At 47.4% G+C, this 20,063-nt stretch overlaps 1 protein-coding gene across 1 annotated transcript; it reads left to right on the top strand.

Annotated features, from left to right (window-relative positions):
• Positions 1–7,384: 7,384 nt before the first annotated feature.
• Positions 7,385–9,311, top strand: CCDC185 (coiled-coil domain containing 185). Its single transcript, XM_032838781.1, has one exon. It carries the CDS (start codon positions 7,386–7,388, stop codon positions 9,192–9,194), a length of 1,809 nt encoding a protein of 602 aa, XP_032694672.1. The 5' UTR covers position 7,385; the 3' UTR covers positions 9,195–9,311.
• Positions 9,312–20,063: the final 10,752 nt, after the last annotated feature.

Raw genomic sequence — 20,063 nt, forward strand, 5'->3', positions numbered from 1 at the left:
AGACAGACTGTAATGCCTGCAGTGACTGGAGTACAGACTGATCAGTCATTTCTGCTAGGGCAACCTCTTGTAGCCAAGGACAGAGCTGGGGGGGGGGGTTCTCCCAAACATTATTTCAAATGGGGTCACCCTTGTTTAAATAGGGTGTACATCATGTCCTGAGGAGGGCAAAAGGAAGGAGATCCACCCACCCACCGCTAGTCTCCAGAATTAGCTTTGTCAAGGTCTCTTTAAGAGTCCAGTTCATTTTCTCTACTTGTCCAGAACTCTGGGGCTGATAGGCAAAATATAGTTTCCAGTTAGTACCCACAGCCTTGACCAATGCCTGTGAGGCTGAACTCACAAATGCAGGGCGGTTGTCTGACCTGATTGCAAGAGGCAGCCCAAACCTAGGAATTATTTCTTCTAGTAGCTTTTTGGTTACCACCCCTGCCGTCTCATGTTTGGTGGAAAAAGCCTCTACCCAGCCTGAAAAGGTATCTACAAAAACTAACATATACTTGTGCCCATATTTTCTGGGTTTCATTTCTGTAAAATCTATTTCCCAATAAATTCCTGGTTCCTTACCTCTTTCTCTTTTCCCTCTTCCCATTCTAGTTCCTCCCACATTAACTGCCTGGCATTGAGCACATCTATCAACTATATCCTGAACCATATGCCCTAATTTAGAAACCTGGGACTGCTTGCCTTTAAGTTCCTTGAGTTTGCGTGACCCCAAATGAGTATCTTGATTTATCTGGTCTACTAACTTCTTACCTAGTCTTTGAGGAAGAATTCACTTTCCTCTTTTAGTCTTAGCCCAGTCCCCTTCATAGTCTAATTTAGCCCATTTTTGTAAACACTTTAAATCTTCCTCTGAATAGTCCAGTTTTTCTGGTAGGGCTAGAGCCGGGAGTGTAAACAGCTCTTGCACTGTTTCTCAGGCTGCTTGCTTTGCGGCTTGATCTGCTAATTGGTTTCCTTTTGAAATCAGATCAGTCCCCTTTAGGTGTCCCATGCAATGCATAACAGCCACCTCTTTTGGGTCCCAAATAGCCTGGAGGAGAGCCAATATTTCTCCTCTGTTTTAATTCCTTTTCCTTTTGCTGTTAATAGGCCCCTTTCTTTATAAATAGCCCCATGTATATGTAGAATAGCAAAGGCATACCTGCTGTCTGTATAGATGTTGGCAGTTTTACCTTTGGCCGTCTGCAATGCCTTACTGAGTGCAATCAGTTCCGCTTTTTGTGCCGAAGTTCCATGTGGCAGGGTTGCTGTCCAGAGTTCCTGCTCAGGAGAAACCACCGCAGCCCCCGCATACCTCTTTCCATTGACCACGTAGCTACTCCCATCTGTGAACAGTCATCTCGGCATCCGGGAGGGGAATGTCTCTGAGATCCGGCCTTATTCCTGTGACTTGGGTTAATGGTCAGCTAGCTCCTCTGGCAGCAGTGTGGCTGGATTTAGCACCACTGGGGGCTGGAAGGTCACTCTTGGTTCGTTGAGGAGGAGGGCCTGATATCCTGTCACTTGGGTGTTCATCATCCATCAGTCAGGTGGAGTCTGAAGAAGGCCCTCGATAGCATGGGTGGTGGTCAAGATGAGATTTTTTGACCCAAAGTCAATTTACTTGCATCCTTGACCAGGAGGGCCATTGCAGCAATTATGTGGAGGCAAGGGGGGAACCCAGCCGCTACTGGATCTGGTTTCTTGCTAAGATAGGCTACTGGCCTTTGCCAAGGCCCCAGAGTCTGAGTTAAAACTCCTTTGGCCACCCCTGCTTTTTCATCCACATACAAGTGGAAGGGCTTGGTAACATCTGGGATGGCCAACGCTGGGGCACTCAGTAAGGCTGTTTGTAATTCCCGAAATGCTCCTTCTGCCTCAACTGTCCACTCTATCATAGTGAGCCCCCCTTTTGCCAGTTTGTAGAGAGGTCGGGCAATCTCCGCAAACCGCGGTATCCACAGCCTACAGTAGCCCACCGTCCCAAGAAACTCCCTCACTTGTCGGGACGTGGTGGGGCAGGGGTATCGGGTGATCACCTGTTTCCTGGACTCAGAAATGAACACACTCCCTCGTGGAGATCAAAGCCTAGATAAGTGGCATGGCTCTGACAGAGCTGTGCTTTCTTCGCTGACACCCGATACCCTTTTTCCTGCAGTGTCTGTAAGAGAGCTCTCGTCCCCCGCAAACATGACTTATAGTCCTCAGCGGCTACTAGCAAGTCATCAACATACTGTAACAGAGTGACTCCTGGGTTGGAGGTTCTGTACTCAAGGAAATCCTCATGTAGGGCCTCATCAAAGATAGTGGGCGAATTCTTGAACTCTTGGGGAAGTCTTGTCCAGGTGAGCTGGCCTTGGAATCCTTCCTGTGGGTCGGACCACTCAAAAGCAAAAAAGGTGCTGAGAATTCCTTTGCTAAAGACATGCAGAAAAAAATGCATCCTTGAGATCTAAGACGGTATACACAGTTCTTCTGAGGCCCAGGAGGGAGAGTAGGGTATAGGGGTTAGGCACCATCAGGTGGATATCTTCAACCCATTTATTAACTTCCCGCAAGTCCTGGGTGAGTTGGTACTCCCCAGTCTTGGCCTTTTTGATGGGCAGCAAAGGTGTGTTCCATGGAGATCTGCAAGGAACTAGGATCCTGTCTCCTTGGAGGCGGTTAATATGTTTTCTGATCCCTTCCTTTGCTTCCCGGGGAAGGGGGTACTGCCGAACGCGAACAGCCGTAGCTGTCGCCTTTAATTGTACCACCATTGGAGGTTGTTCTTTGGCCAAGCCAGGGGGCTTCCCTTCTGCCCAGACCTGGGGAAACTCATCCTGTAGGATTTGGAGAAGGCTCCCCCCCCCTTTGTCTCCTCTGGTTTTGAGACTGGCCCGTAAAGGAGGTTTTCATCTACTGCTGCCATAAGCACTTGTACAGTCTCAAGGTTACAGTCATGTCTCCTTCCGAGAACTGAATGCCAGCTCTTAACCTGTGGAGGAGATCTCTTCCCATCAAGTTATATGGGGCATTAGGGAGGACCAAAAATCGATGTTTAACTACTCCCAAGGCCAAATTTAAAGTCCTTTCTGTTGTCCATTTATGTCTCTCTGTGCCATTTGCTCCTTGTACCCAAACTTCCTCTCCAGATAGTTTTCCCATAGGTTTAAGTAATGATGAAAATTGGGCTCCCGTGTCCACCAAAAAATCAACTGATTTCCCCTCCACTTCAATTTTTACCCGAGGTTCGGGGAGGGGCTCCGAACCATGGCCCCTTCAGTGTCTGGTGGCAAGCATTGCTGTCTTCCTTTTGGGGCACTCCCTGGCCCAATGTCCTTTTTCCTTACAGTAAATGCAGTGATCTGAATCTAAGTCTTCCTGCCTGAATTCTCTCTGCTTGGGCTTTTCCTTCCATTTACTATCCCCTACCTGTCTCCTCCCCGCCTCATGTAATGCCAAAACCTTAACCAGTTTTTTTGTCTGTTTTTCATCCTCTTGTGCATCCCTGTTGTTAAACACCTTTTCTGCTATTCCCACTAACTCAGTCAGATTCCTCCCTTCAAATCCTTCGATTTTCTGAAGTTTCCTATATCTGGGGCTGACTGACTGGCAAAGCAAGATCGTCTAAATGAGCTATCGTGCAACTTCCCTGAAGTTTACCTCATTGTCTAGCTTAAGTAAACAAACATTTAAAGACAATCAAATCTAGAATTTAACATGCATAAAGGTGTGTTATTAAAACATAATTTTTCTCTCTAAAATAACCCTCGTTTTCAGAGATAGCCAAATCAGGACTAATTTATTTGAAAAACAAGTCCAGTTTTAACAAGTTTGGCCTAATTATTTACATAAGCTCAGCAAGAACAGTGAGGGATCATATAAATCTTTTAGAATCTGCTTTGCTGGAACTTCTCATAAGGAATCTCTAGGTTGAACTTATAATAGCCTCTCCAGGCCAGAAGCCAAGCTACACACTTGCTATCAGACATGCCTACAATACCTGTCGACTTGGGCGAATTCCTCTTCCTGAGGCCCCAAAGAATCCTGAGGTTCCGGCACCTACCAGGAAGTAACATCCTTTACTCATCTGGTGAGGCTGCTGGGAACTCTGTAAGCAAGGTATCAGGCCAACAGTTCCAAAGGGCTTTTCAGTTCCAGGTTTTATAAAGTCAACCTTAGTTCCTTTAAGCTGTCTAGTCATATCTGAGTCTTTTCAAATATGACATTCCAGTCAAAGCCATGGTAAAATAACCAGTGTTTCCAATGGTGTCCTGTTACAAGGAGAACAGATTCTTATTGAACTTATGCAAATGACTGATTGCCATGGAAGAAAGAATACTTGCTGAGACCTTTTGGTTTCAGAGGGTTCAGATAGAAAGAGATGGAATACCTTGATTTGTCTACAAATGACTACATTTTTTCTCTGTAAGTTACAGATAACTTAAGAAAAAGTTTCCCTAGTCTGGAAGAGCAAACATAAGACAAAACATCAAGAGATACAACATTACAATCTTTCAGTTCACCTAGTCCCATGTTAATAATTCTGGTTTAGTCCAAATGCAGCTTTTACTTCTGTAAATTCTTACCCATTTCAGTTCCAGGATTTCAACATATCAAAGACCTGTATTTGTCCTGAAAGTCTTTCCATATGAATTTCCCTTAAGGCGGAAGTCATTTTACAAGAGAATTCTTAGAAGGCAAATTTATGAATCAGTTAAGCACAGAACGTGTTCACCAGCAGATTTCAAAAGCACAAATCCAGTTCCAGCAGCCAGCGCTCTAGCATTTTATCCCATTTGGCTAAGACCTAGATGTCCAACAAATTTAATTCCATTTGTCATTCAAGCAACCCTTCACAGTTTCAGGCTGCCAAAGACTTTGGAAGCCACTTTAACAATTACCCATTAAAACCTTGAGACAGACAAATAACCATCTCCACTTCAGATGCCATGCTCTCCCGCCAGCAAGGGGGAGGGGCTAGGCAGTCCACGTCGGGCCAGAGAAAGCAAGAAATTCCCTGAAACAAAGGGAGTTTCGGCAGCTGCTTGGGAATATTCCTTAAAGTCTCTGTCTCGAGGTCGGTTCATCCCGCAGTGCCAGTTCTGTTTACCAAAAGTGGCCCACTAGGCACTCCTATTCCACGCCCGGCTCCAATGAGCATCAGCATTGGGCACCTTAACCCGGCATTAGACTAACCCCAGTTGGCTCCATTCATAGTCCTTAACACACGAAATGAGTGAGCAAGAAACCTCACATCTATTATGAAAAACAGAGAGATGAAAGTCAGAGTCCCCTTACTCTCTGCTTTGCCCCATTCCTTCAATCATAACAAACAACACAACAGACAACAAAAGGACCAGGCAAAGACAACCGCAGGCCCAACAATTCTTACCCAGAACCTGCCACTGGTGGGGGCTTTCTTTATCCCCCGACCGCCTGGGGGGACTCGAACCCCCCAACCGCCCAGGGGGACTCGAATCCCCCAACCGTCTAGGGGGACTCGAACCCCCCGACTGCCCAGGGGGACTCGAACCCCCTGGCGACCGCCTAGGGGGACTCAAACCCCCCAACCACCCAGGGGGACTCAAACTCCCCGTCGACCTACCAGCAGAGGGATGGGGCGTCCCTGCATCCACTCCAGCCCTGGGGATCATGGCTGCGTCCAGCTTCTCCCCTGTGGGCCATACCCTGGAGCTCCAACCAGACAAACAGATAGGATCCCGTGATCTTACCTCCGGAGGCTTTTCCCCAAAATTCCAATGCTGGCTCAGTTCTCGTTGTTTGAATCCAGGTGCCCCCTCCAATGTTAGGGTCCGTAATCAAACCGTAATCAAAGGAGCGAGACTGATACAAAGCGAAGGTCAAGCAAAGCTTTATTTCGCACCAAGCATCGAGAATCAAACTGACCGGTCAGGGCCGTCTCTTGCAAAGAGGTGACCCCTCCCAGCCTCACAGACTAACTTTTATAGAGGTAGTTTAGCTGAGCTATACACAGGTGGCCAATGAGATTGCAATACGCAGAGAACACTGCACAGTCATGCTAAGTCTGCCACACACAGAAAAAAAAACAAACTGCTAGGTAACACACGGGTGGCCAATTGAATTTCAATTTACCCTAGTAGATATATGCGCACCCAACTGATTGGATGTCTTCACCTGGCCTGACCCACCCTTGTATCTAGGCTTTGTAAGTAAGTTCCTCTGGGAGGGGCAGGGTCAAGCTAAGTTTACTACATAGGGTCAATCTAAGTTGACTACATAAACACAAAATGACTCCCTCTGGCCAACCAGGCCCTTACAGTAGCAATGGCCACAATCGCCAAACTGTGGAAAGATCCAAGATGCCCTTCAACGGATGAATGGATAAAGAAGATACGGTCCATATATACTATGGAGTATTATGCCTCCATCAGAAAGGATGAATACCTAACTTTTGTATCAACATGGACAGGAATGGAGGAGATTATGATGAGTAAATTAGTCAATTATATGGTTTCACTTACTTGTGGAGCATAAGGAATAACACGGAGGACATGGGGAGATGGAGAGGAGAAAGGAGTTGGGGTAAATCAAAGCAGGAGATGAACCATGAGAGAGACTGTGGACTCTGAAAAACAATCTGAGGGTTTTGGAGGGGTGGGGGGTGGGAGGTTGGGTGAGCCTGGTGGTGGGTGTAATGGAGGGCAGGTATTGCATGGAGCACCGTGTATGGTGCATAAACAATGAATCTTGGAACACTGAAAAAGTAAAATAAAAAATTTTTTAAAACAACAAGGAAAAATAATCTCGCAAAACTGGAGAAAAGGGACTAAAAACAATGGATGTGGGTTCAGCAGTAATTTGCTGATGCTATTTCAGAAGAGTGCACACAACACTCATATTTTGACAAAGGCAGTAATTGCTACACTAGGGGAAAAATAGACTAGTCTTTTTCCTGTTCTACAGTTTAAAAAAAAAAAAAGTAAATAAAACATACTGGGGCTTGCTAACTTAAACCGGCAAAAAGGTGGGGAAGTGTGTGAATGTACTCCAGCCTCCGCTCACTTTGCATACAGGGCACCACGACCATCCCCCGAGTTCCGTTCTGGAATGACCCCTTCACTAGAGTTGCTTTAAAATCCTGCTACTTGAAGGTATACAAATGCGTGGTCAGTTCCTGCCTGAAATACCGGGGGCTCCTAGTGCCCCCTCAGCTTTTGCGCCCCTGATTCCTGCAGTCCCCTCCCCCTGGCCACGCAGGTGCCTGGAAGGCCAGTGGTAGAGCAGCATTGTGAAGTGGGCAGAGCGTCACAGGCGCGGACCCGGGGGTCGGGGGTCGGAGGGCGGGGGGCGGGGGCGGGGGGCGGGGGGCGGGGGTGGGGGGAGGTCCCAGCACCGCAGAGCCCGGGACCCTCGCTCACACGCTGGGCACGAGCATGGAGGGCTTGGGCCGCTTCTCCCCGCGCTGCGTCCTGGCCACCGGCGGGAAGCGCACGTCGGCTGCGCGGCTGCGTGGGCCCGGAGCTGGGACTGAGCCGTGCTTGGGCTCGGGGGCCACGACCCCTGGCGAGGTGAACGAGGTCGCGGCGCCCTGGCCCTACCGGCGCTGCGCGCCCATCGCGGGGCCTCGCCGGCGCAGGTGCTCCCACTCACCAAGGGAAAGCCGCAGCCTGACCGACGTGGCCACGAAGCCCCCAGACCGCGCCAGGAGGCCCAAGCCCCGAGGCCGGCACCTAGAGGACGCCTGGGGCGAGCCAGGGCCCAAGCCTCAGCCCGGAGGCGGCGTGCACAGTCCAGCCTGGCGGCGGCAGCCCCACCAACACAGCCCTCCGGCCCAGGGAGACTCACCCTCGCCTTACCCCGAGAGAGCATACACCCCCATGAGCGGGATCTTCGGGGTGGAGAAGGCACAGAGTGGAGACCAGTGGGCGGTGCCGCTGTGCAGAGGTCCAGGTCACTGGTCCCTGTCCTCGGCTCCCTCAGAGAAGTCTTCCGTGCCATCTCAAGAATTCAGGGCGCAGTCAGCATGCGTGTGCGCCCATAAGAGGGACAGCAGTGATCTGCTGGAGTCGTTAGCCAGCCAACTCTCCCAGCCTTCAGTGTCCAGCAAAGAGATTCAGAGCCCGCACGCCCAGATGCTCAAGAGCAAGCTGGAGGAGGCGGTCATGTCCTCCAGGGACCAGAAGATCGTGGCCCTAGTGCTGACCCGGCTCCAGAAGGCGCAGAGGATGCGGGAGCTGCAGCAGCAGGCGGCGGTGGCCTGGGAGGAGCTGAAGCGCTCAGACCAGAAGGTGCAGATAACCTTGGAGAGGGAGCGCAAGCTGCTTCTGCAGGAGAGCCAGGAGCAGTGGCGGCAAAAGGAGCAGCGTGTCCGACGGCGGGACGGCAAAGCCAGAAGCGCTCCCCGGTCTGCCGAGCATGCGTGCAGGGCGCTGCGGGAGAAACCGGAGCGAGCCCGGGCGGTGGCCGAGCCAGAGCCTGCGCCCCGGAGGAGGACCCGAGAGCTGCTCTTGCAGGAGCCGGAGAGGATGGTGCAGGGCCTGCGAGAGCAGGACTGCCCGCAGCCGCAGGAGAAGCTGGAGCAGGGCTCTCACTGGAAGAGCCTGCCCACCGTGGAGCCCCAGAAAAAGGTCCAGGAGACCAACCTCAGTTCCCTCGTCAACTACCAGGCCCGGAAGGTCCTGCTGGACTGCCAGGCCAAGGCTGAGGAGCTCCTGAAGAAGCTGTCCCTGGAGCAGAGCTCCCAGCGGCCCCACGAGATCCCTCAGGGCCTGCTGCACGAGCGCCCGCGGGAGCTGAGGGACAGGGCGCAGAAGCCGGAGGAGCGGCTGCAGCAGGTGCGGCGGCGCGCACAGGCCGTGGAGGAGCAGACGCGCGCGCACAAGCGGCTGCTGGCTGAGCTGGCCGAGCAGAAGGGGCAGCAGGCCAGGAGCAACGTCCAGAGGGACATCAGGGACAAGGTGCAGCACATCCACGAGCTCAGCGTCCTGCGAGAGAAGAACCATCACATCCAGAAGCTGAAAGCCGAGAAGGAGGAGAAGTGCCACATCGCCGGCATCAAGGAGGCCATCCGGAAAAAGGAGCAGAGGATGGAGCAGATCTCCCGGGAAAAAGACGCCACCTTCGAGGAGTTCCAGAAGATCTCCAGGGCCTCCAGAAGAGACCACGCCCGCGCACTGGCCAGCAGCTTCCTGGACCGGAGGGCGCGAGAGACCCAGCGCGGGGCTGGGACACCGGGCTGCTGAGAGCCTGGCGCCAGGGACCCGCACAGGGGTGAGGGAGACGGGGGCAATGGATGCCCTCTATAATCTGATTATAACTGAACACTGATTTGAAAAAGTATATAAAATAGCTGCACGTTCCTCTCATGAACAAGTTCATTGATTCATGCGGGGAGCTGAGAGGGCTGGGGATAAAAATTTGGGAGTTTTAAGAAAATGACTTGTGATCAAAGTTTCGATTTAAATAGAAAATATTAGCTCTTCAGTAACCTCGGGAGCACACATCAGGCCCATTTTTCTTTTTAAGATTTTATTTATTTGACAAAGAGACCAGGAGAGAAGGAGCACAAGTAGGGGTGTGGGAGAGGGAGAAGCCAGCTCCTGGCTGAGGAAGGAGCACGATATCCGGGCTTGATCTCAGGACCCTGGGATCATGAGCTGAGCCCAAGACAGACACTTAAGGACTGAGCCACCCAGGCACCCCCAGGCCCATTTTTGAGGAACTAAAGTCTGCAGGAGGGGATTCAGTTCTGGGTCATAAGTCTCTTCCTGTCCCAGAACTTACAAATTATAATTGGTATTTCCAAGGGATGCTTTGAGAGATGACAAAATAACCAATGTAAGGTGAGATGTGAGGTACTAGACAGAAGAAATCTCCAAGAAAGAAAATAGATTGTATGAATGGGTGAGTGGGGGTAGATTTCTGTAAACAAGTGCATACTACATCCCCTCAGGTGTTTATAATGCACCTGAAAGTTTTAAAGTCTCTGAGAAGGACTGCAGTAAAGAAATTTAATTGTTGAACCTAGAGTTTTACACAAACCGCGAACCCCTTTTTCCTCGGATCACTCCATGAAACTGGTGTTCTGTGACATGTTTTGGATGATACTGCTGCTTCATCCAAGAGCTCGCTGGAATCTTCTGCTCTGATTCTTTGCACACTGCTCCTCTTTGGTCAGTCCTATCCAGTCTTTTGGAACAAAATTCAGTTGGAATCTATTTCTCCTCTGTCCCTCCTGAAGGAGGTGGATGATGTCATCTGTCTACCCACATGGTGTCTAATTGACCTCACCAGCCCTGAATGAATGACTCAGCATGATTCAGGAGCATGACATTTTCAAATTAAGGAGCCACAAGCTGAGTAGGACTTAACCCATCACGTTGCAAAGCTTCTGTCAAAAAATTAGCCAGGTTTTTCTTCAAAGCACCTAATGTAAATTTGTCTTTTGAAAAGAGAGAACGAATAAGCCTGATTGTCTTACTAGGATTTTTTGAAATGACATGAAAGATAACCTGGCCAGGATTTTGATCAGAGATCATGATGAGAGTCACATTCTCACTTTTTAAAAAATTTATTATTTATTTGAGAGAGCATGGGAGTGGGGGATGGACAAGCAGACCCTCGCTGAGCTTGGTGCAGAAGGCGGGGCTCAATCCCACAACCCCGAGATCATGATGTGAGTCAAAATCAAGAGTTGGTCCCTCCACAGATGGGGTCACCCAGGCACCCATATTCTCACATAGTGGGGATGGGACCTTCTCCCTTTTTCGTGTCCTTTCCCCTGCCCTGGGAGCCCCCAGTGAGGCCTCATCGGGCCCTCCCTCCTTTGCTCAAAAAATGCTCCTATATCTTGCTTCAATTTCCACCTACTCTCTCCTCTTCCCTCGAGTTAATCCACTGTTCCAGCCACATTGTGGGACAGCGCTGGATGCTTCAGACTTCCTGCGATTCTAACTCCTCCACTTGATGCCGTTGATCTGTGGAGGAAGTTACCTTCCTGAGCCTCAGCTTGCTCATCTGTAAAACAAAGTTATAATTTGTACTTGGGAGAGACGAGTAGATAATCAGCATAAGCCGCTCAGCGCAGTGCCCAGAGCCCAATGCAGACAGTGTCGTAGCGCAGTGCCCAGAGCCCAATGCAGACAGTGTCGTCAAATGTTGCGTTTTATTCTTGGTAATATTTGTGAGTTCCTTTTTCCCTGTCTCGACCCCCATTCATCAGACCCTGATTGGTGTCTCTGAGCCTCGTTTCCCTTCTTCCTCCTCTGTGAAATGTGGGGCACCTGGGCTGCTGGCCTTGACGTCACCCTTCCCAGACAGATGGTCTGCATGGAGCACGCAAATATTGGGCTGGGTGGGGCACATCCATTCCGAGATCCGGTTCTTGGCTTCCAAGCTCAACTCTCTGCTACAAGTCCAGGGTCACTGTCCAAGATATCGTACCCATGCTCACCACGGTGGTCAATACACAGGAAAACAGTCAAGCAGGCTGTTTTGTTTTGTTTTGTTTTTAAGATTTTATTTATTTTTTTGACAGAGATCACAAGTAGGCAGAGAGGCAGGCAGAGAGAGGAGGGGAAGCAGGCTCCCCGCTAAGCAGAGTGCCCGATGCGGGCCTCGATCCCAGCCTCAATCCCAGGACCTTGAGATCATGACCTGAGCCGAAGGCAGAGGCTTAACCCACTGAGCCACCCAGGTGCCCCAAGCAGGTTGTTTTAACCCCACATCCCTATCCTATGATTTTATGCCACTAATATTCTTTGCTCTCTCCTCCAAGAAAGAAATGCATACTGTCATTCTTTTAGTCAGTTGTTGGTGAATGTGATTGGAAACAATAATCAGTATAAAATCAGACTGACAGGAGATGGAATATACTTACTTTTACCTATTACAACCTCAGAATAAATAAATGTATTTTCCCAGATACATATATACCCTGAAAATCATCTATGAAACAAACACGGGAAGACTCTGAACGTGGAAAGAAGGCCGACAGGCCATGGACTCAGGACCTGAGGAACCGTATAGAGTGAATGCCCTGGGTTTCCGTTCTACCGCATGTATCCCAGACCTGGAGCGGAAGAAGCAGGCAAACCAGAAGCACCGACAAGTCTCCTGTCTCTAGCCAAACCAGGAAAAGGGCAGCCTAATAAGACAGAAAACTTTCAGACAGTAGCTCTACTCAGCCAAATACCACAGCAAACCCAGTGGCCCCCACCCCTATCCATGCCAAAAAAGACCTCTGCCATCACAGTTCCCCAGTGCCAGTGCAGACCAAACAGGGAGCTGAGGCTTCCAACCCCCACACCCACCCACCCACCCTCACTCACTGCCACCTCCACCACAGTCACCACGACCATCCACTCCCATGCACATGATCACCATGACCATGATCACCATGACCACCCACCACCACAACCATCACCACCCCCATGCAGTAACAGGGTGCCCCTCCCTCTTCCTGCCAGGTGGTGTCAGAAAAGCCTAGTGAACAGTGAGAAGTTTTGTCACCATCCATCCGTCAGGGAGTATCCGTGAGGCCTCAAGGGGAGTGAGCATTCCCACCCTCATCCAGCAGTGATGAGGAACCCCCACACACACCGCAGGTGGCAGTGGAGCCTGGGTGGGAAACTCGACTTCTCCCTCCACCTGGCATTAACGAGGCCTCAACCTCCCTCCTTCTGGAGCAGTGAGAGAGGAAAACAGATAAGACAGAAGGTTTAAATAAGATCTAGTCTTATGAAACTCAGAATGACCAGGTTTCAACTGAAAATCACTTGTCATACCAAGAACCAAGAATATTTCAAATTGAATGAAAAAGACAACATGGGGATGACAAGGAGAAATAGCTAAAGATTCTACAGCAGACACAATAAAAGTTCTGTAAACAATTATGAACACACTTGAAACAACTGGGAAAAAAAACAACTAAGTCTTGGCAAAGAGAGAGTCTCAGTGAAGAAATGAAACGTATAAAGAATCACCAAATGGAAAGTTTACAGCTGGAAAACATAGCAACAAAAATAAAAAGCTAAGTGGATAGGCTCCACAGCAGAAAGGAACAACAAAACCACCCAATATGAGAAGCAGAAAATTTGCCAAGGCAGGGGTGGGGGAGGGGGGAAGGTCTTGTGGACTTGTGGGCCTATAACAAAAGATCTAGTGTCACCAAGGGAAGGGAGGAGAAAGCAGGCAGGGCTCAAGGAAATAATGGCTGAAAAATTTACAAACTTGGTAAACGAACTAACCTTACATATTCCAGATGTTGTGTGAACCCCAAAAAAGGGTAAACCCCCAGAAATGCATAAAGACACATCTTCGTCCTTTGGGTCCATGGTCAAAGGAGCGAGACTGATACAAAGCAAAGGTCAAGCAAAGCTTTATTTCGCGCCAAGCATCGAGAATCAAACTGACCGGCCAGGGCCATCCCTTGCTAAGAGGTGACCTCTCTCTTCTTTACAGACTAGCTTTTAAGGGCAAAGGCCATGTGGTTGGACCTGGCCACACACAGGTGACCAATGAGATTGTAACACAGAGAAAGCCGCACAGTCCTGCTAGGTCACACATAAGTGACCAAATGAATTACAATTTACCCTGTAGTAGATATTTGAACTAGCCTATCACGTTGGTCAGAATTGGTGCCCAAAGGGCGGGGCCCATACTCCTTGGTAGCTGGGGAGACAGACACCACCGATTGGATACCTCCGTCTGGCCTGACCCACCCTTGTATTTGGGCTTTGTTACCTGGGACTGGTTTCCGGGACTTGTTTTTAAGTAAGTTCCCTGAAGGGGGAGGGGCAGGGGCAGGATGGAGCTGCTCTGGCTAAATAGGCCCTTACATAGTCAAATTTCTAAAACTGAAAAAAAGAAGAAATTCTTCTTTTAAAAGATTTTATTTATTGGGGCGCCTGGGTGGCTCAGTGGGTTAAAGCCTCTGCCTTTGGCTCAGGTCATGATCTCAGGGTCCTGGGATCGAGCCCCACATTGGGCTCTCTGCTCACTGGGGAGCCTGCTTCTTCCTCTCTCTCTGCCTGCCTCTCTGCCTGCTTGTGATCTCTGTCTGTCAAATAAATAAATAAAATCTTTTAAAAAAATAAATAATTTAAAAATTTAAAAAAATAAGATTTTATTTATTTGAGAAAGAAAGAGCATAAGAGGAGGAGTAGGGGAAGGGAGAAGCAGGCTCCCTGCTTAGCAGGGAGCCTGCCGCAGGGCTCAATCTCCGGACCCTGGAAATCAGGACTTGAGCCAAAGTCAGATGCTTAATCTACTGAGCCACCCAGGCGCCCTAAAAAGAAAAAAATATTGATCAAAAGAATGAGAAAACAAGCCACAGACTAGAAGAAAATATTTGCAAAATAGTGGCTATGTTTCAATACAAGAGAAACTCTCAAATTAGTTATCTAAGCTCCCACCTCAAGAATCTAGAAAAAAGCAAAGTACATTCAAAGCAAGAATAAAATAACAAAAGAGCAGAAATCAATTAAACTGAAAACAAAAACAAAAACAGATTTTTGGAAAGTTAGATGAAATGGACAAACCTCTACCGAGTGATAAAGAAAAAAGAGAAGAGACAGATTCAACATCATAAATGAAACCGCGATATCACTACAGACCCTAAAGACGTCAGAAGGGTAATAACGGAGGACAACTGTATACATGTAAATTTGAGAACTTAGATAAATGGACCAAGTCCTCCACAGACACAAACTACCACAACTCACCCAAGACAAAATAGATCACTTAAACTGTCCATAACTGCAAATGAAATTAAATTCATAATTTAAAAACCCTCCCCCCAAATTTCCAGGCCCAGATGATTTTACTCAAGGATTTCATCAATACTTAGGGGCTCCCAGATGGCTCAGTGGGCTGAGCATCTGACTTGATTTGGGCTCAGGCCGTGGTCTCCGGGTTGTAGTGTTGAGCCTGGGGCCAGCTCTGTGCTCAGCTCAGAGTCTGCTTGTCCCCTCCCTCTGCCCCTGCCTCCCATGCACTCTCTCTCTCTCTCTCTCTCCCCCTCTCTCTGAAATAAATTAATTAAAATCTTCAAAAAAAAAAAAAGAATTGGGGCGCCTGGGTGGCTCAGTGGGTTAAGCCGCTGCCTTCGGCTCAGGTCATGATCTCGGAGTCCTGGGATCGAGCCCCGAATCGGGCTCTCTGCTCAGCAGGGAGCCTGCTTCCTCCTCTCTCTCTGCCTGCCTCTCTGCCTGCTTGTGATCTATCAAATAAATAAATAAAATCTTTAAAAAAAAAAAAAAGAATTTCACAAACACTTAAGAGAGATGACACCAACTCTGCACAGCCTCTCACAGACAATAAAAGAGGAAGGACCCCTTCCTGGTTTGTATCCGGAAGATAGTGATACCATGATACCCAACCAGACAAGGACAGAACGAAGCAAACCAAAACCGTACAAGGATGTCCCTCATGAATATAGACATAAAAGTCCCTAAGAAAACATCAGCAAATCACACTCAACAATGAATAAAAAGAATCATATGCCACAAGGACGTGGGATTTATTCCAAGAATTCAAGGCTGATCCATTCTTTAAAAACAGTCACCATATCAATAACTCACGTATTTAACAGGCTGAAGAAGGAAAATCACAAGAACATATCAACAGATACAGAAAAAGCACTTAACAAAATTCAACACCCGTTCATGAGTAATCCTTTCAGAAAAATAGAGGGAAACTCCTCCGCTCAGTAAAGAGCATCTCCAAAAATTATTCCGCAAACGTTACAGCCAACACTGAGAGAAGAATGCTCTGTCCCAGATCTGAAGCAAGGAAGGATGCCTGTTCTCCTGGCTCCTGTTCTAGGGCTGGGTGGGGGAAGGAAATCAGAGATAAGATTAGAAGAGAAGAGATAACACCACGCTGCAGATGACAGGGTCATCTGGGTGACAACCCCAAGGAATGCGCACAAATCTTCTGATAAGTGGGTTCAGCAAGGTCACAGAATAGAAGATCAACATACAAAAACCACTGACTTTCTTTTTTTTTTTTTTTTAGATTTTATTTATTTATTTGACAGACAGAGATCACAAGTAGGCAGAGAGGCAGGCAGAGAGAGAGGGGGAAGCAGGCTCCCCCGTGAGCAGAGAGCCTGATGCGGGGCTCGATCCCAGGACCCTGGGATCATGACCCGAGCCGAAGGCAGAGGGTTTAATCCACTGAGCCACGCAGCGCCCCAAACCACTGTCTTTCTATATACTATCAGCGAACACATGGTTGTTGAAATTAAAAAAAAAAAAAATTGGATACCATTCACAGTTGCCTAAAACTACGACATCATTCACATCTCAGTTTACTTTGACATAAATCAAACAAAGACCTGTGTAAGACTTGTCTGCTGAAAACCACAAAATGTGGATGAAAGAAACTAAAGAAGACTGACATAAGCAGGAAGCCATACTGTCCGTCGACCAGAAGCCTCAACAGAATAAAGATGTTAATTCTCCCCAAACTCACAGATTGCTTGCGGTTCCCACCACAATCCCAGGTAGGTTTGTTTGTAGATATGGACAAGGCTAGTCTCAAAAGTGCACATAACAGCTCAAACAATTTCCAAACAGGAAATGCAGTGAGAGGATCAGTCTACCCAACTTTATAGCTTGGGTATAAGCTGACACATAATCAGGACCCTGCGATATTGCTGAGGGGATAGATTTCACTCTTCAGCGGAACAGAGTAGAGACACCAGAAAGAGGCCGGCACAAATACATCTTATGGTAATTTTTTACAGAGATGCAAACATGATTCAGTGAAGGAAGACAGCCAATTCAACATAACATTTCTGGAACAAGTGGATATCCATAGGCAGACAGACAGAGAGGGAGAGACACACAGACAGATACAGAGACAGAGAAGACCTTCAGCCCAAGGGTCACATCTTACACAAAATTACCTCAAAATAAATAATAGACTTAAATGTAAATTGTAATACCGTAAAATGTTTTAGGGAAGAACTTGGAGAAAATCTTCAGACTCGAAGGTTAAGCAGAGTTATTAGCCTTGGCACCAGAAACACCTTCTGTAAAAGAAAAACTAAGTTGGGCCTCATCAAAATTCAAAGCTTGGCCAGAAAGAATCTGTTAAGAATGAAATGACGAGTTATGGAATGAGGAAATGCAAATTGAAACCACAACGGGCTATCACTGTTCAGCTATCAGAAGGGCTGACGTCAGACATAGCGACCCCATGAAAGGTGGAGAAACCAGATCTCTCAGAGGCTGCGTGGGATTGTAAGGGGAACAGCCTCTCTGGAAAGCAGTTTGGCAGTTTCTTCAGATACTAGACATGTCACCACCACGTGGCCCGGTGTTGGCACTCCTGGCATCTCTTCCAGAGAAATGAAGGCTTAGTTCATACGGAAACCTATTCCCAGATGTTTCCAACAGCCATGTTCACACTGGCCCTGAGCTGGGTTAACTCAGATGTCCTTCGATAGCTCAGAGGGTAAACAAACCTCCCCCACCAGTCACCACTCAGAAATGGAAAGGAACCAACTATGGACACACACAACTCGGACAAACATCCAGAGAAGTGCTCTGAGGGATGGTTAAATACATAGTGTGTGATTCCATCTAGAACGTGATGGAAAGGATGGAATTGCAGACAGGGAGGGCAGAGTAGGGTCCAGACGGAGCAGAGTACATGTGTCCATGAAAGGCAGCCCAAAAGGACCTTTTGTGCTGAAAACATACTGTCTTTTGACCAACTCGGTGTAGTGTCCTGGGGCAGAGATGGGGGACACGGGACGATATACCATAGTTTGTGAAATGTCGTCATCAGGAAACCCTGAGCAAAGAGACCCAGGATCTCTCTGCATGCATTCTTAAAACTGAACGTGAATCTACAATGATCTCAAAAGGTTTCTCAAAGCAAAATAAAACTCACATTGTTTATCGCTGGAAAAAATAGCATTTTTGTTAGTGACAATGGAACTTCAAAAATTGACCCCAGGATAACAAGATTTAGTAGAAATTTATTAACACGAAGTGAGCTCAACAGTGCCTCAAACTGCAAATAGAAACAGTTGCTATCGAGACTAAAATTAAATGATAGAACCAGATTTTCTTTACAATGCTTAGATCTGTAGGATTTGGCCTGCAGAAATCAAACCTGGCAGAAATAATGCCCACAAAGGGAAGCCCACAGTAGCAGAGAGGCTGTCATTGGTCACATTTGACACTGTCAAAAACATACCAAAAAATAAATGCAAATAATCTCAATGCAAAGAATGTCTTAAAATTGAAAAAAATCCAAAAATGTGGAAACAAGGATGGTACAATTTAGAAAACTGACCACAGAATTGAATTGGCTTAAAGGAGTTTGGGTTGGAAATTTCTCTCAGTGAAAACATACTAGCCTTGGTATTCTGACTTCCACAGTGTTTGCGAACAGGTGGCTCTTGACTTATGGCAGTTCAACAGGAGCTGTCCGTTCTACAATAGTGTGAAATGCATTCAGTAGAAACCGGACTTCGAATCTTGAATTTTGATCTTTCCCTGCCTTCGCAGTGGGCACAGCCAACATGAGCCACGTGATCACGAGTCTCAGCGGTCCACTCACTGACAACCATTCTGTCTTCACTCTCAGTACACTATATTCAGTGAATTACATGACACATTTGAACATTAAATTCAACATTTATTATCAAACAGGCTTTCATATTAGATGTTTTTGCCCAACCGTGGGCCAACCTAAGCATTCCGAGCTGTTTAAGGTAGGTGAGGCTAACCAAGGACCTATGGTAGGTTAGCTGTGTTACACGCATTTTTGACTTATGATATACTCAACCAGTGATGGGTTTGTCGGGACATAACCCCACTGTAACTCAAAGAAGATCTGTAGCTATCAGATCAAAACTGGGGTCAAGACATCCTATCTTCTAGCAACCAAACCTTGATCCAATGCCTACTTCAAGCCAGGCACCTGATGTACACTCAACTTTAAAATTTGATTACGTTCTTAAATCGTATAACCTCCGTGACGTAAGTATTATGGTATCTCACAGATGAGAACCCGAGGTGTAGTGAGGCTGAGCACAATCTCTGAGTGCTGGTTCTGGATTTGAACCCAGTTCTCAGTTGGCCCCCTTGCCATGAATGCACCACATGGCCTCTCAGTGGTAGTGGGGAGGACACAGACTCTGAAACCAGACTGCCATGTGCAAACCCATGCCGTGTCACATATCTGATGTGTGATCTTGGACAAGGTCATCACCCATCCATGCGTCAGTGTCTTGATCCCTATAAAGGAAGTAGAGTGTATAATCCACAGGGTTGTGAAAATTAAATGGTTTAACACGTATAAGGAGTCGAGAACAGTGGCTAACATACAATACGAATGCCATGTTCCCTTTTATTATATAATATTTTCTTAAGTCTCATGCCAGATAGATTTTCATTAAAAGGAAAATCTGATTTATAAGTATGCTCAGAATTTTGGAGGAATGAATGCCAATGTAACCTAACTCCTGTCAATCTTAGCACACCTGTTGTCTTTTATCGCAGAACTTAAAGACTGACAATGATATTAGTTGCATTTGAACTGAAAGACATCAGGAATTTTGAAGAAATTGCCTTTGGCTCTAGGGAACATAAGTGTTCCTCCACTGACTGTGTAATTGAATTAACTCCACATCGGACCAGCTTTCATTAATGCTCTCCCTCCATCCTGATTCTGTAGCGAATCTGTGTGTGGGGGAGCGGCAGAAAATGCTGACTCAGGTGAGTGTTCTCCTCATTAACCCCTCCTGTGCTTGGACAGTCACTGAGATGATCTGCAACAGTATTCTCCTTTCTATATGTCCTGGATACTCAAGAGTCAATGATGGGCTTTTTAAAGATTATTTTTTGAGACACCAAACATTTGTCATTGATTTGCCTTCTTCAAAACCCAGAAAGCTCTGAGTATTTTCCAGTTCCACATCTAGTTACAGTGAGACCCAGTTCCCTTTCTCATAGCACTTGAAACCAGAATAGTTCTATTTCCAATTGAGTTATCTGTGCTTCAAAAGGGGCCATTGTTTCTCTTTGATGTTGCAGATGTTTTAACTCAAAGGAACTAGGTGGTCAGATTTACTAGCAAGTTTACATTTT

Source organism: Lontra canadensis, unplaced genomic scaffold, assembly GCF_010015895.1.
Source record: "Lontra canadensis isolate GAN:19392208 unplaced genomic scaffold, GSC_riverotter_1.0 scaffold106, whole genome shotgun sequence".
Classification (NCBI taxonomy): domain Eukaryota; kingdom Metazoa; phylum Chordata; class Mammalia; order Carnivora; family Mustelidae; genus Lontra; species Lontra canadensis.

Excerpts from the sequence above, each read along its gene's own strand:
- CCDC185 (XM_032838781.1), top strand. The coding sequence starts at position 7,386 with ATGGAGGGCTTGGGCCGCTTCTCCCCGCGCTGCGTCCTGGCCACCGGC.